At 37.4% G+C, this 15,696-nt stretch overlaps 3 protein-coding genes across 8 annotated transcripts in view; 2 read left to right on the top strand and 1 right to left on the bottom strand.

Moving 5' to 3' along the window:
- Window positions 1-15,696, top strand: part of LOC126764854 (insulin receptor substrate 1) — a 256,071-nt gene that overhangs the window by 190,620 nt on the left and 49,755 nt on the right. The gene's annotated exons all lie outside the window — the stretch shown is intronic.
- Window positions 4,082-5,072, top strand: LOC126764933 (uncharacterized). Its single transcript, XM_050482610.1, has 2 exons — window positions 4,082-4,236; window positions 4,292-5,072. The coding sequence occupies exons 1-2, from the start codon at window positions 4,102-4,104 to the stop codon at window positions 4,727-4,729; spliced, it is 573 nt and encodes a 190-aa protein (XP_050338567.1). The 5' UTR covers window positions 4,082-4,101; the 3' UTR covers window positions 4,730-5,072.
- Window positions 5,051-6,145, bottom strand: LOC126764890 (putative nuclease HARBI1). The gene is made up of 2 exons (XM_050482557.1): window positions 5,707-6,145; window positions 5,051-5,622 (listed from the first exon to the last, which is right to left on the bottom strand). The coding sequence occupies exons 1-2, from the start codon at window positions 6,091-6,093 to the stop codon at window positions 5,107-5,109; spliced, it is 903 nt and encodes a 300-aa protein (XP_050338514.1). The 5' UTR covers window positions 6,094-6,145; the 3' UTR covers window positions 5,051-5,106.

The following is a 15,696-nucleotide window of genomic DNA, read 5'->3' as shown; positions in this document are numbered from 1 at the left end:
TAAGGTAGACGCTAATTCAACTGAATATGAAACTGCAAATGACTCTGATGAAATTAAAGTTTCATAACTTAAGACGTTCGAAAAGAATCGCGGCCAAGAAGGATGGCTATAATTTTTGTGTAACTGATTTTGTATCAAATCAACGCCTAAGTAATGAAATGTGTCCAACAGATAAAACAGGGCAGCATGAAATGTCAAAAGTACCGTACATCCAAGTTGTTGGTTGCCTATTATTCGTCTCACAAATTACGCGATCTGAGATCAGTTTTGCAGTTAATCTACTGAGTCGTTTTTCTACAAATCCAGGAAAAACACACTGGGTTGCAGTAAAAGTAGCCTTGAATAACTCATATTCATCTCCTACAAAACACGTGGATATAAAAAGTAAATTTATTCGGCAGCATTTAGAAAGCGGCAAGATTAAATTGTTTCATATTCTAACGAACGAGCAGATGTTTTGACAAAAGCTATTGCTAAAGAAAATCATCTTAACATTTGTAAGTCACTTGGACTTTTTGAAAATTAAAAGAAAATTGTTTTCTTTGCTATTATTTAAAACACGAAACTATGTATCAAAATGTTTGCATGAAATGTAAACAACAAAAAGTTAATTTATAAATATTTATTATAAAAAGTGTCGTTCATGAAAAGTGTTGAAGTAAAGAAATACCGACCCTTAGTACTAATAAATGCAACTCTGTAATATCATAGGTTTATACTGAATTAACCCTCATCGAGACCCTCGGGTCTGGTCAGGCATATTTTGTTTTTAAATGTTATTTAAATATATTTAGAGTCTAGCAAACGACTTGCGCTTCCAGGTAGTTTTCTAAAATTTTATTGTCTACAGAATTCAGAAAAAAATTCAAGGATATCGTATCGAAAAGGACGAAACAAGGATATATTATTACACCTTAGTGAACCAATAGTGCTTGGCTAGACCCCATATATTTTGTATGAAAATATATGAACTTTGGTATGTTTCTATCACTTCGCACGGTTGATTTATCTGTTTTCATGTTCGTTACATGCCCAAATTGGCTTGTACATATGTTTATCTAGGTCAAATACTTTAGCCGCTAAAGCGTTTTAAAAGGTTAAGAAAAAATGTAATTTTTCTTAAAATGTTACATTTTTTGTGAACGCTATTGCCACGTCAAGCGTGAACAAGGCAATCAATTTGATTTCAACCAAATCGAGAGGTAAGAAATTTCAAAAATGTATCTATATTGTATATATGAGCGTAAATACAACACGTATTTCCATACAAATGTATGTAAACACCACTTGGCCTAGCCAAGCGCCATTGGTCTCGACTAAGTGTATCAGACCGTTGGTCTCGACCAGGGGCCCTATTCTGTATCTCGATTCGAAAATGTATTCTATTCGAAATTCGTATCTACTTTATAATTATCCGAAAGTTGTACCACCCTGTGCCAGAGTAAATACGTACAATTTTCGTTTTTGCTTTCTTCAACTCAAAAGCTAACAAATATTTTATTCGAAAATTGGCTTGAAAATCCGAAAATCGAGTTAGAGAATATGAAAAATCCGAATTCGAGTAAATTGTTTTTCGAATCGAGTTACAGAATAGGCCCCCAGGGTTAATGAATAAATATATCCTCTCTCTTCCGGTTAAAAAAAATATATCACAACTCCAACATAAAGAAACTTAAAATTGTTAGGTAATTTTACAATTGTTACGCAAAGTGCAACTTCTCATATATGCGCGCGCTCTAATTTGTAAACATGGAGTGGTAAAGTACGTTGCTCTCAATTTCCTCTTCATGTTTGCCTTCAAAATAAGCACGCGCGAGTTAATACTTTAACCTTTAACCACAACCTTATCTTTCAGTAAACATTAAAGAAAAATCATCAAAATCATATTTACTAGTAAACAACTAGCATCTCAATAGTATGAGCAGCGATAAGCATAGCCTATATAAGCAACTGGAACAATAGCCTCGAAGTCACTTTATCATTATCGACTGCCGAGTAACAAGTTCTGTATACCACTTGTAAAGGTACAGTTTAAGTTTAATATATTCAATACTTAAGTACATGTGTATACTGTGAATTATTAAACGAATAAAGGATCAGTCAGTACCAATCTCATTGGCTGACTTAAAATTATATTTATTTTATTCATAACGAGTAAATAAATTAACTGGCGCCCAACGTGGGGCAGCAACAAAAAAGGATCATCAATAATATCCTTAGTCAGTCTGCCTGAAAGGGAAGAACCTAGTCCCTGGAAACAAAAAAAGGATTCATTTAAACCATCCAAGAAGTTTACCAGTGCATCATCCCACACAACGTCAATCAAAAGGGATTCACATAAAAATCCTAATACGACAACAAATTTAAAGTAAAGGATCAATATACCATCCTTAGCAAACAACACGCTTTCATAGAAAGAATACCATATCAAGCAGCGCTCCAAGAATACAACTGGAGACCGATTTTTAGTAAAATAAACCAGCAAGATGACAGAACAAGCAAATTTAATTGCATTAACCCACGTAGTCGCCGATCTGCAACGACAGTTATCCGAACTACAATTAGGAAGAAGTGCAACCATTCCACAACGAACAGAACAAATATGTTCTTACACCAGACCAGAAGAAGTGGATCTGAATATGTTTAAAACACTAACACAATTTAATGGTGATTACAACGAATACAGGAATTGGAGGAAAGTAGCAACCACATTAATGGAAGACATACGACAATTCGAAGGACATAATATATATGCCCAAGCATTAATAATGATCAGAGGAAAAATTACTGGCAAAGCAGCACAGATCCTGATCAACCACAACGTAAAGAGAAACTTCCAAGACATCATCGATAGGCTAGACGATTCCTATGCCGACAAACGACCAATATACGTTCTGGAGGAAGATATGATGAAAATACAACAAAAAGAACTACCACTGCATGTATATTATGACAATCTGAACCAAGCATTGAATGTAGTGCTATCCAAGATTGAGATGACACACAAGGAAGAACGAATAATCCAAGTATTGACACAAGAAATCCAAGCTAAAGCAATCAGAACATTCGTCACTGGACTGAGAAGTGTAGCTATCAAGAATGCCATCTATGCACGAGCCTGCACTATAGATTAGATAGATATATTAGCAGATGTCTACTGTATCGCCCGTACAATGCAACATGATTCACGCCATCAGAACCTCGAGTACATTCCACGATACAACCATCATCAGAATCATAATTTCAGCAATCATCATCAGAATAATTATTCTTATCAACAACAACCCCCAGTTGAACCAATGGATATCGATTCATCTACCATATTCCGTAGACCAACGAGACAAGGTTACAACAAGAATCAGCAACAACCACCACGAAATCCGCAGCCTCGACAGAATTATCAAAATCCATTTAAGAAGGTAGCAGGTGCATTGGGATACAAACGAGTACGAGATAATACAAGTCATGCTAATATACAACCGAAGAATCAACGGATCAACCAAATTACACACGATCAACAATCAAATACAGAATACGAACAGGAAGAATATTTTTTATTCTAAGGCATGGGTTACCAACGCTTGTAAGGACCACAGAAGAAGGTAACTCAGTGTATATTTTAATTGATAGTGGTGCAGAAGAAAATTATGTTAATCCAAAATTCCCTCACGCAAAAAGGATAGAAGTAGAAGGTAAAAAAACAAGCCGCTACTTTACACGGTAAATCATTAATTAAATATAAAAAGAAAGTGAATCAGGGGTGTTGTGGAATCTGATAGTTGTCGGAATCAGAATTGAAACCGATCAAAAAACGTAGTAGGTGTCATGAATTCAGATATTATTGGTTTGATGTTCGAAACAGAAATTGTATCGGTTTTGGGTGTCATCGAAACCAATTTTATCGGTTTTGCTATCAGAAATAAAACAAGAAGATAATCGCCAACAGATTTGAATTTTCAGTTTATATTTCTGTGTGTTGTTAGACGGTTGACAAAATGTAAGTTAAGAAATTTATTTATTATATTGTTACGAAGTAATTAACTTTATTTTTGTAGGGGAAAACATAAGAATAGAACGCAAAATACGATTATAATTGAATTTATGGAAAAAAATCCTGATATCTTAAGAGGATTTACGAAACGTAATAAGCCGACGATAGATTCGTTATGGCAGGCATTAACTGAATCCCTTAATGCTGCAGGTCCTCCACACAAAGACGTAAACGGGTGGAAAAAGGTAAGTAATTTTCAGTGAAAATTAAACTGCAATTAAATTAAACTTATTTCTATAGGTTATAACTGAGTGGAAAAGCGAAATCAAAAGGAAATTAGCTCACAACAAAATTGAGAGTCGAGCAACAGGAGGTGGCCCATTTTCAAAATATCAGCTCACTCCAAACGAAGAAACCATTGTGCGTCTTTGTGGCATTTCGCAAACTATAGAAGGCATATTAGGCGTTTCTCTTGGGACCCAACCCGTGAATGAGAATTTAAATATACCAATTGCAGGGGTGAATGTAGATTTGTCTTCCTCATCGCCAGAGGAACAAAATATAAACTTGAGTTGTAATGCATCCAATAGACAAAAAGATACCGACGATATACCCTCCACGTCACAAAGGCAACACGAAATAAATGCTAGTGTACCTAAAAGGCAAAAATTAGAAAGTACAGCAGATCGCTTAAAAAGATTTTTGGATGAGGAAGATAAAAAAATGGAGATATATTGAAAAAATTTGATCAAATAATAGAACTGCAATCTAAAAATGCTAGCAGCTTGAGGCGTATATACCAAGCAATAGAGAGTAATAATAAAACTGTTGGAAGAGCTATTACTGAATTGAAAGATGAGTTTGTAAGTATAAGTACTCAATTACTTAAAGCTATTGTGGAAAAAAATGAGATTAAAAAAGAACAACTAAATCTCGAAGTTCTCAAGTTTGAACACAAAAGACAATATAACGAAAAAAAAGATTAATTATTAAGTATATTATTTAATTAAAGATCCTGGTTGTGAAATATACTTAAAGTACCTGAATTTATAAGGCTGATTTTAGTTTAGTCATGAAGACTGTTATATTTAAAATTAAGAAATAAATTCATTGAGTTACAAAGTATTTGCTATTTCGTCTCTTATTCTCCGGCCTTCGCTCTGCATTGAACCATTATCAGAGTGGAAAAAATTGCCATCGTCAGTCTCATTTGCAAGAATTACTACTTCCTGATTATATTCAATGTTGTAACGTCTGCAGATGTTGTGTAAGGCACAACAGACGTTTACAATTTTAACCACTTTTTCAGGGCGGTAATGTAATGTGGACATTAAACATCGGAAACGGCTCTTTAAAACTCCGATTGTCCTTTCCACAATATTCCGTGCAGCCGTATGTGCTATGTTAAACTTATACTCCATTGAGTTAAACTGTGGATCTCTATAAGGTGTTAACAAAAATGGTTCAATTCCGTAGCCGCAATCGCCCAGCAACCTCAATGAACGCTGCCCACTCTCATACTGTGTACGGAAATATTGTTTAGCGTGACTCATACCCCAGATGAATGCATCATGACTTGAACCGGGATACCGCGCATCAACTGCACGTATTTGCATATCGTTGTCACAAATCTTTTGAAAAAATAAATACATATATGTACATATACAAGTAGGTTTACAAATATGTTTGAATATTAATTTATTGTTTATACTTACTATCATCGCATTTATGCTAAAATATCCCTTTCTGTTAAAATATAAATGCTCATTATCAGGTGGTTTTATTATTTTTATATGTGTTCCATCTATACAACCGACTATTCCGGGTATTTTGTACTTTCCAAAAAAGTGATTTCTTGAAATCAATTTTTCGCTATCATCCATAGAAAGTTTTACCCACTGACCGCAAATGTAATTCTCTAAGAGGCACATCACTTTTGTTAAAATCTGCGACACCGTGCTTCTTGCCAAACTGATACAAGAATCACGGCCTACTCCCCGTTGGTAAGCCCCTTCTGCTAAAAAACGCAGTGTTGCTGCCAATTGAATTATCGGTGGAATAGTCGTGGGCTGCAAATGTGGTTCTATTATATTTAACACCATAATAAATGCGTCTTTATTCAGCCGATAATGTGATATGAATCTGTAAAGTAAGCGCGTAAAGTAACACACAAGTAAATACAAGATAAATTCTACTTACGATTCTCCTTGGGGCATCAAGTGGGTTACTATGATCCCTTAATATTTTACGTTTAATTCTTTCATTTCTTTCTTCCTCTAATAAAAGGAAAGCTAATATTGCCGAACTCATTTCAAATTTTATTCAAATTGCATTCACAATATTTGTCACATAAGTAAACAGCTGATTCGAATATTGGTTTTGCATATGTTCGAAAAGACGAAAATCCAATCAGATTCTGTGACACCATTTTAAATCAGAATTGGTTTGCAATTCTGACAGCTAAGCAATTCTGTCTTGGATTTCACAACACCCCTGAATATAATAGGATTCAGTATGGAATTTTTAGAACTCGATACCTTACAAGATTTCGATTTCTTGATAGGAATTAAAGGTTTAAAGCAAATGAAAGCAATGGTAGATACCGAAAGAAATGTATTAATTGTGAAAAAGAATAAATTAACAAGAATAAATTATATGATAGGAGAAGAAATGTATAAAAAAGAAATAACTGAATTAATGAAAAGAAATGACCAGAGTAAAACATTACCTTACGTAACTACAGTAGAGGCAGAAATCAGAACAGAAACCAATAATCCTATTTGGGTCAGACAGTATCCATACCCCCAAGCGGATAGACCATTTGTAGAAACTGAAATAAAAAAATTATTAGATAATGAAATAATACAGCCAAGCAAAAGCCCGTACAATTCACCCATATGGACAGTTTCTAAAAAAGGGAATGACGAGCAAGGCAACTCAAAAAGACGCATGGTTATTGACTTCCAGAAGTTAAATGCGCAAACAATCGCTGATAGATATCCCATTCCGGACATCACCATGATGCTCAAAAACCTAGGAGAAGCACAATACTTCACGACGCTAGATTTAGAATCAGGATTTCATCAAATTAAAATAAAAAAAGAAGACAGGGAAAAAACAGCATTTTCAATAAATAATGCCAAATATGAATTTCTACGACTACCATTTGGACTGAAAAACGCACCGTCGATCTTTCAAAGATGCGTTGACGACATCCTCAGACCATTCATAGGAGTATGCGCATACGTGTATATAGATGATGTCCTAATATATTCAGCTAACCCTGAACAACATATGAAAGATATCACCAATATAATACACACTTTACACGCAGCCAATATGAAAATCTCGGATGAAAAGTCAAAATTTTTTCAAAGACAGACAGAATTTTTAGGACATATAATTAAAAACGGTAGAATTATAGTAGATCCAGGAAAAATAGAAGCTATAGATAGGTACAAAACCCCTACAAATTTGAAAGACTTAAGATCTTTCTTGGGAATGACCTCATATTATAGAAAATTTATAAAAGGATTTGCATCCATAATGAAACCATTAACACTCTACCTACGAGGAGAGAATGGTAATATTTCAAAGAATAAAAGTAGCTCAGTACATGTAAAATTAGATGACGAAGCACTTAAAGCAGTTGAAACACTAAAAAATAAACTAAAAGAACAAATAGAATTATCCCAACCAGATTTTGGAAAAGGATTTTATTTGACTACAGACGCAAGCAATCATGCAATTGGAGCTGTATTGTCACAAGGCAAGAAACCTATAGCATTCATTTCACGTACATTAACGCGAACTGAACAGAATTACTCAACAAACGAAAAAGAAATGTTAGCAATCGTTTGGGCACTGAAGAAACTTAGGAATTATCTGTATGGTCTCACCAGTAATACTACTATTTACACCGATCATCAATCCCTAATTTTTTCAATATCAGAGGACAACCCAAATTCAAAACTAAAACGATGGAAAAATTTTATAGAAGAATACGGAGCAAAAATTACATATATTAAAGGAGATTTAAATGTAGTAGCCGACGCACTCAGCCGTCAAGTAAACGTAACAACGAACGACTCAATACACTCGCAGGAATCATCCTCGTCAATCAGAATTAAAGATGTCAGCGCTCCACTGAACCAATTTAAAACACAAATTGTGATAAAAAAATGTGAACAAAATGCATTAGAAAGAGCAACAATTTTTGCAAACCACGAGAGATTTTATGTTAATTACATCACATCACAAGACTTGATAGATACACTAACGAAAATTATCAAACCCAATATCACGACCGCATTTCACACTACACTAGAAACCTGGTATGAAATTCATGATATTATAAACTCTTCATTTAATATAGAGAAAAAGGTTTTTTGTCAAAATCTATTAAAGGACATTACGAGTGAAGAGGATAGAGAAAATATAATTAAACACAGAATAGAGCACATAGAAACGCAAAAAATAATACATTAGAGATATTAGAAACTTGCTATTGGTCAAATATAAAAAATGATGTAATCCGACTAACTAGAAATTGTAGTATTTGTAAATAGAACAAATACGAACGCCACCCGACAAAACAAGTTTTTGCAAAAACACCCATACCCGAAGGTATAGGCACACAAATACAAATGGACATACTATTTGAAATCGATGGAACAATGTATCTGTCATGCATAGATAGATACTCAAAATACGCATATATGAGAAAAATAAACGACAAAAGAGAATTCTACAAAATATTAGAGGAAGTACTCATACAAATATTTCCATTTTGTAATAAACTAATGACAGATAACGAGACTATATTTAATAGCATAGCAGCAAAAGCTCTAATCCAACGGCTATATATTGAACATTCATTGACCGCAGCAAACCATTCAACATCGAACGCTCAAGTTGAACGGCTGCATTCAACCATTCTGGAAATCTCTAGAATTCGCATTAAACAAAATAAATCAACCCCCACTGAAGAACTATTCAACGCAATCAAAGAATACAATAGGACAATACATGCCGTCACAAAAAGGAAACCTATCGAATTATTTTTTGAAAGGAGCAAGACTGAAGGAATAAAAGAACTGATCGAAAATAAGCAGGAGTATATGCTATCATACCACAATAAAAAACGAACACAAAAGGAATATAAAACAGGACAAACAGTTTATGTGAAACAAAATCGACGAAATAAAACAAATCCACGCTATTTGAAGAAAACAGTACAAGAGAATCGTGTGGACACAATTTTAACAACGGAGGGAAGATCGTACACAAGGACAACCTCAGAAACAATGATGAAGATAACGCTAACATTAATCCTAGCAACATCCTTAGCTCAGGAAATAACCGACTTACAAGATCGGAAGTACGTGCTAACCGAGACTGACCCATCATTTTTGTATCAAGAACATGAGTACCTATTCCATATGACGAACTTAAGCAAAATACTTAAACCATACTACGAGATCGCCGAATATAAAGGAGAGATGCCTAGTGAAGACGCAACAGAAACAGCATTGTTCAACAATGCACAAAACAACTACTGAACAATGGACGAGCCAGACGCTCAAGACGATCTCTTGATTTCTTAGGATCGATTTTGAAATTTATCACAGGAGTCCCAGGCCACGACGACCTGATGGAAATTAAAACAATACTCAACGACATAATTGAAAATAATAACAAACAAAGGCAAATTAATTCCAACTTTGAAATTTGGGGTGCGCCGATCGCATGTTAGTGAAAGCAGACGTGTTTTTTAGTGGTCCAAAACATCAGAAATAATTGGTGATTTTTAAAGTGGTAGCAGACTTGTTTTTGTGTGTTTTTGCTTGAGACTTACCGGGAGACTGGAACTGGACCTCTGATTTAGTGGATGCTAGTACCAAAAATTAGATAAGTACTTGATTTGGTTTCAATAGAATAGAATTTGGCACTTACCTGCCCCTTTTTTGATAATTTTATATACATAAAACAAAAAATAAATAGGAATTTCCCCTCGTAACAGCGTATCAAAACGTGCACTTAATTCCTTTTTGCCGTTTTGACTTAGTCTATCAGCTGTTTTTTTTTTGTTTTGTTTCTCCTTTTTCTCCTTCTTTGTTTTGCTTTGGTTACGGCATTGCCAACCATCAAAATATAAGTAAGGTTTATTAGGGCAAAGACTGAACGTACCCACTGACAGGTGTTCCCAACTATTCTCTGGCAGAATTATGGCCTCTGAGAACAGTTTGGGATGCACACCAGAGAATCCTTTTCGGAGGAACTCAAAAATTTTGAGAACGCCTCCAAAAGGCAAACCTGAATGGACCACCGCTGCTGGATCAGCAAAAATATGCGAAAATCCCGACCAAGCAGGCAAAGGTGGCAAATGTGAGCAGCTCCAAAATAATGGAAATAATGAAAATCCCAGTAATTTCTTCATACTGGGAAAAAAAATCAAAGAGCTCGAAAGCATGATGTCTGGTCAGAGACATATTAACCAAGCTATGCGGGATCTGATAAGCTGTATCACAAGCTTGTATGACAAAGCAGAAAAGCAAGAGCGCCCGTCGAAAAGAGTTATGGTAGGAAAAGCGTCGCAGGTATCTCCTATCAAAAGTGATAAAAATGCCCCAAAGAGACCTCGCGAGGTATTGGGATATTTGCCACCAACAAAGAAGCCGAAAAACATGAGTCATAAAGTGCAAGCAACATATAGTGAGGTCACTGAATGCATGCACAAAGACAGTGTGGGAGACAAGCGAGCTGGCGAGAAATGGGTAGACGTCGTAAGAAAGAAGAGACCGATCGTGAAAAAAATCAGATCGAAACCAGACGCTATAATCTTAACAAAAAAGGAGGGAGCGTCGTATGCGGATATTTTGAAAAAAATAAAATGCGACAGAGGGCTTGAAGAACTGGGTTCAAACGTGAGGTACATTAGAAAAACCCTCAAAGGAGACCTGCTAATTGAACAAAAAAATCAAGCAGAAAAGAGAGCCGACACGTTCGAAAGTGCCCTAGAAGGAGTTATTGGTGAGATGGCCGTAATACAGCCAAAAACTCATAATATTACCATTATGTGTAAAGACTTGGATGAGATAACCACACCTGAAGAAATCTGTGAGGCATTACACAAGGAGTGTGGGATCCAGAACCTTGGGAAGCAAAATATAAAAAATTTGCGGAAAACTCGAAGTGGCACTCAAATAGCTCTTATATGCCTACGAGCTGAGGATGCCAAAACTTTACTTAAGTGCGGTAAAGTAAAGATCGGGTGGTCTATTTGTCGTCTCCGGGAATTTTCACCTATTACTCGTTGTTTTAGGTGCTTCAAACTAGGACATATAGCACCCAAATGTAGCAGCCCCATTGATAGGTCATCCCTTTGTACTCGTTGCGGAACCCCAGGTCACATGGCAAAGACATGCACGAATTCCCCGAGTTGCATGCTCTGCAAAGGGGAACACTCTGTTCTGAGTACGGCCTGTCCTAAATACGCAGATATGTTAAAGTCAACGAAAAAATGAAGATACTGCAACTTAATCTCAATCATTGCGCTGCAGCACAAGACCTTCTAAAACAGACGGTGCTAGAAGAAAGCATAGATGTCGCCATATTAAGCGAACAATATTCTCAACGTTCGGAAAGCACTTGGTGTAAAGATGTAAGTGGCAAAGCAGCAATATGGGCCTGCAAAGGACAAGCCTTCACATCTCGCTCCAATGAAACCCATAATGGCTTTACATGGGCGAATATACAAGGAATATTTTTTGTAAGCTGCTATGCTCGTCCTAGTGCAACAATTAGCGAATTTGAAGATTTTCTCCTGGAGTTGTCTCTAGAAATCAGAAGCAAAACCCCAATAATAATAGCGGGAGATTTCAACGCATGGTCTACTGCTTGGGGTAGCAGAATTACAAACCATCGTGGTCGCCTCATTCTAGAATTTTTGAGTCAAACAAACCTTATGATTTTAAACAGTGGCACACAAAATACCTTTCAAAAGGGAAATAAAGGATCAGTAATAGACTTAATGTTTGCCAACGACGCGCTTAGCAGGCATACTAAATGGAAGGTGTCAGACTTGTATACAAATAGCGACCATATGGCTATAATTGCCGAAGTTTCGTTCTCACAGGAAACGGAACTCTGTCGTAGAAATACTTCTCGAAAACGAAGTTGGCGGCAAAAAGACTTTGATACTAACGTTTTTGAAAGCGTCTGGAGTGCGGCAAAGGCATCAGGCGAAGATGCCGCCCACTTAGTATCCGCTGTGCAAAAGGAGCTAGTTGCAGCATGCGATGCAACTATGCGCAGGACGAGACACAATATAAATAGGAAGCCGGTGTACTGGTGGAACGACGAAATCGCCAGGCTGAGGAAGCTCTGTCACTCAGCTAGACGCCGCCTACAGCGTAACCAGGGAGGTGATAACGAAATCAGACTCAGAGAATCATTTAAATATCAAAAAAGCTCCTGAAGTCAGCCATTATCCGTAGTAAGAGATCCTGTTTCGAAAAGCTCTGTGAAGAAGCGAACATAGACCCCTGGGGAACGGCATACAAAATTTGTATGTCGAAGTTTAAAAATAAGTCTCAGCAACCTAAGAACGCATCCTTTATGAAAAATGTTGTCGAAGCGTTATTCCCAACACATGCCTCAATTTCCTATATTAAACGAAACGAAGCTACGGAGCCACCCCTATTAGTCACAGAAGACGAATTATTGGCTATTGCGAAAAAAATCAAAAACTCTAAAGCGCCCGGAATAGATGGTATACCAAATAGAGCCCTTAAAGAAGCCATAACTCTAAGGCCCAGCCTATTTGTTAATATGTACAATGCGTGTATATTAGAAGAGGTGTTCCCTGATCCGTGGAAAATACAGCGTCTGGTTCTACTCCCAAAGCCAAAAAAGCCACCAGAAGAACCTTCATCTTATCGACCTCTTTGCATGCTCGACACAATTGGGAAAGTGTACGAAAGCATTGTAAGAAACCGCTTGGAGTTAGCAATCCAAAAAGCCGGCGGATTATCAGAGAGACAATACGGCTTTATTAAAAAGAAGTCCACTATTGACGCATTAAGAGAAGTAGTTGATACTGCAAAATGTGCAATAAGTGGAAAAAGATGGAAAGGTGGCAGGAAAAAATACTGCGCGCTAATAACCCTGGATGTGAAGAATGCGTTCAACTCCGCAAAATGGGCAAATATAATAAAAGCTCTACACGATATAGATGCTCCTCATTATCTGATAAATATTATAATGAGTTATTTCCAAAATAGGATATTGCTATACGAGACGGACGAGGGCACTCAGAGCTACACTATCTCCAGTGGAGTACCGCAAGGCTCGGTTTTAGGCCCGTTGTTATGGAACCTAATGTACGACGGGGTGTTAAGAATACCGCAACCAAAAAATGTGAAAACAATCGCTTATGCGGATGACCTCGTAGTGGTAGCTGTAGCTAAACATCTGGATGACCTCCGGATCAAATGCAATGACAGCATAAATGGTCTGCGCCGATGGTTTACTACTAAGAGTCTAGAGCTGGCTGAGCAGAAAACAGAAGTCCTGCTCATAAGCTCAAGGAAAATTGAGGAGAAAATATCGCTGACCATAGGAGAATGTGAGATTACTTCACAGCCGCAGTTGAAGTATCTTGGGGTAATAGTGGACTCAAGACTCAAGTTCAAAGAACACTTAGAAAATGCGACAAGTAAAGCTAATAAAATATTTAATGCGTTATCTAGAATGATGGCAAATAAAGGCTGTGTGCGTTCCAGCCGACGATGTTTAATAGCTAAGGCAATAAGTTCAGTGATCCTGTATGCGGCTCCAATATGGATACAGGCGCTAGAAACAAAATCATATGCTAGACCAATTAACACAGTGCATAGGCTTTCAGCAATACGAGTGATAAGTGCTTTCCGAACCATTTCAAATGACGCTGCTGAGGTATTAGCCAGTATGGCACCGATTGACATCCAGGGAGACGAATTCGCACGAATATATAACTTATCAGAGACGTCTACCACAGCAAAAAGAGAAGAGAGAATAAAAAGCATTGAAATGTGGCAGCAGCGGTGGCAAACTTCATGCAAAGGACGGTGGACCTACCGACTGATTCCGGACATACACTCGTGGATAGGTAGGCAACATGGAGACCTGGATTTCCACCTTACCCAAATACTCAGTGGGCATGGTTGCTTCAGAAGCTATCTATTCAAATATCGTCATGACTTTAGTCAATACTGTCCGACGTGTACAGAGTGTATAGAAGACTCTGAACACGTGTTCTTTCATTGCCCTCGGTTTTCTAGTATAAGGGAAAAGCTGAAAACCACCACTGGAGGTAGTATCACGGTGGAAAATTTGACAGCACTTATGTGCGAGTCCTCTGTAAAGTGGAATGCTGTCAGCGAAGCGGCAAATCAAATAATGACAAAATTGAGACATTTAGAACAGATTAGGCGTTAGGCGTCAGTCAGTCCGTGCAATAGAGGAGACTTAAAAGTCTTCTTCTCTCCCATGAAGTAATACTTTGTCTAGTGGTCCCGTGGGAGAGACATGAGGTGGGAGTAGGTTAGGTTTAGCGGATTAAAGTCCCGCACTCCGGCTTTCGATGCTTCCTCCTACTATAAAAAAAAAAAACTTTGAAATAATGATGAAAACATTTATTATACGTATTGGGACGATTAAACAAAAAGTTATATTGCAAGAATTATACAAGACACAATTAATTTCGCGAAGAACGGAAATTTTTATTCAGCAGCAATAAATACGGACGAGATTGAAAGGATATTAGAAAAGGAACAAACTATGTAGTATACCGGTTATTGTCATACTCGAATATGCCGACACGCATGTAGGTAGATTAGACGACACTTTCATTGTAATTTATAAATAACTCTTTGACAAAACGTGAACTTCGGCCACTGGTTTTCCGGGAAAACGGATATTTCACATGAAACAATAAGTGTACATAATTACATACAAAGTTGTGTTTAGACAAATTTAGAAACATTATACGAATGCACACAAAATTACATTTGCGAATATGTGCGACCACTTGTCCGGAAAGTAATAGGACCGATTTTGTTCCGCGGCGACTGTAATTCGGAGCGTGCGCGCCCGAAGATGATCCCAAAAGTGCTCAAAAACAATACCAATGAAAACGTTAAAACAGCCTCGGATGAGAGACCCCCCTTTTGATGACGACAATGGCAAACGAAATAAGGACAATGATATTAGGGCATGCACATGGAATATCCGGTCCCTTAATTGGGAAGGTGCCGCTGCCCAGCTGGTTGATGTCCTCGTGAAAATAAAGGCTGACATCACCGCCGTCCAAGAAATGCGATGGACGGGACAAGGACAGATACGAGTAGGTCCTGGTGGCATTTACTACAGTGGCCATACAAAGGAGCGCAAGTTTGGTATGGGATTCGTGGTGGGAGACTCCGTCGCCGAGTACTATCATTCACTCCGGCGAATGAACGTCTAGCCACAATTCGCATCAAAGCGAGGTTCTTCAACATATCGCTGATTTGCTCCGACGCCCCGACGGAAGAGAAGGACGATGTGACCAAAGATGTCTTTTATGAGTACTTGGAGCGCGCTTTTGAGAGCTGCCCCCGCCACGATGTCAAAATCGTGCTTGGCGACTTTAACGCCAGGGTGGGTAAAGAAGGTAACTTTGTCGG

Source organism: Bactrocera neohumeralis, unplaced genomic scaffold, assembly GCF_024586455.1.
Source record: "Bactrocera neohumeralis isolate Rockhampton unplaced genomic scaffold, APGP_CSIRO_Bneo_wtdbg2-racon-allhic-juicebox.fasta_v2 cluster10, whole genome shotgun sequence".
NCBI lineage: Eukaryota > Metazoa > Arthropoda > Insecta > Diptera > Tephritidae > Bactrocera > Bactrocera neohumeralis.
Note: the sequence above shows the minus strand (reverse complement) of the source record. Positions and strands in the feature narration are given on the sequence as shown.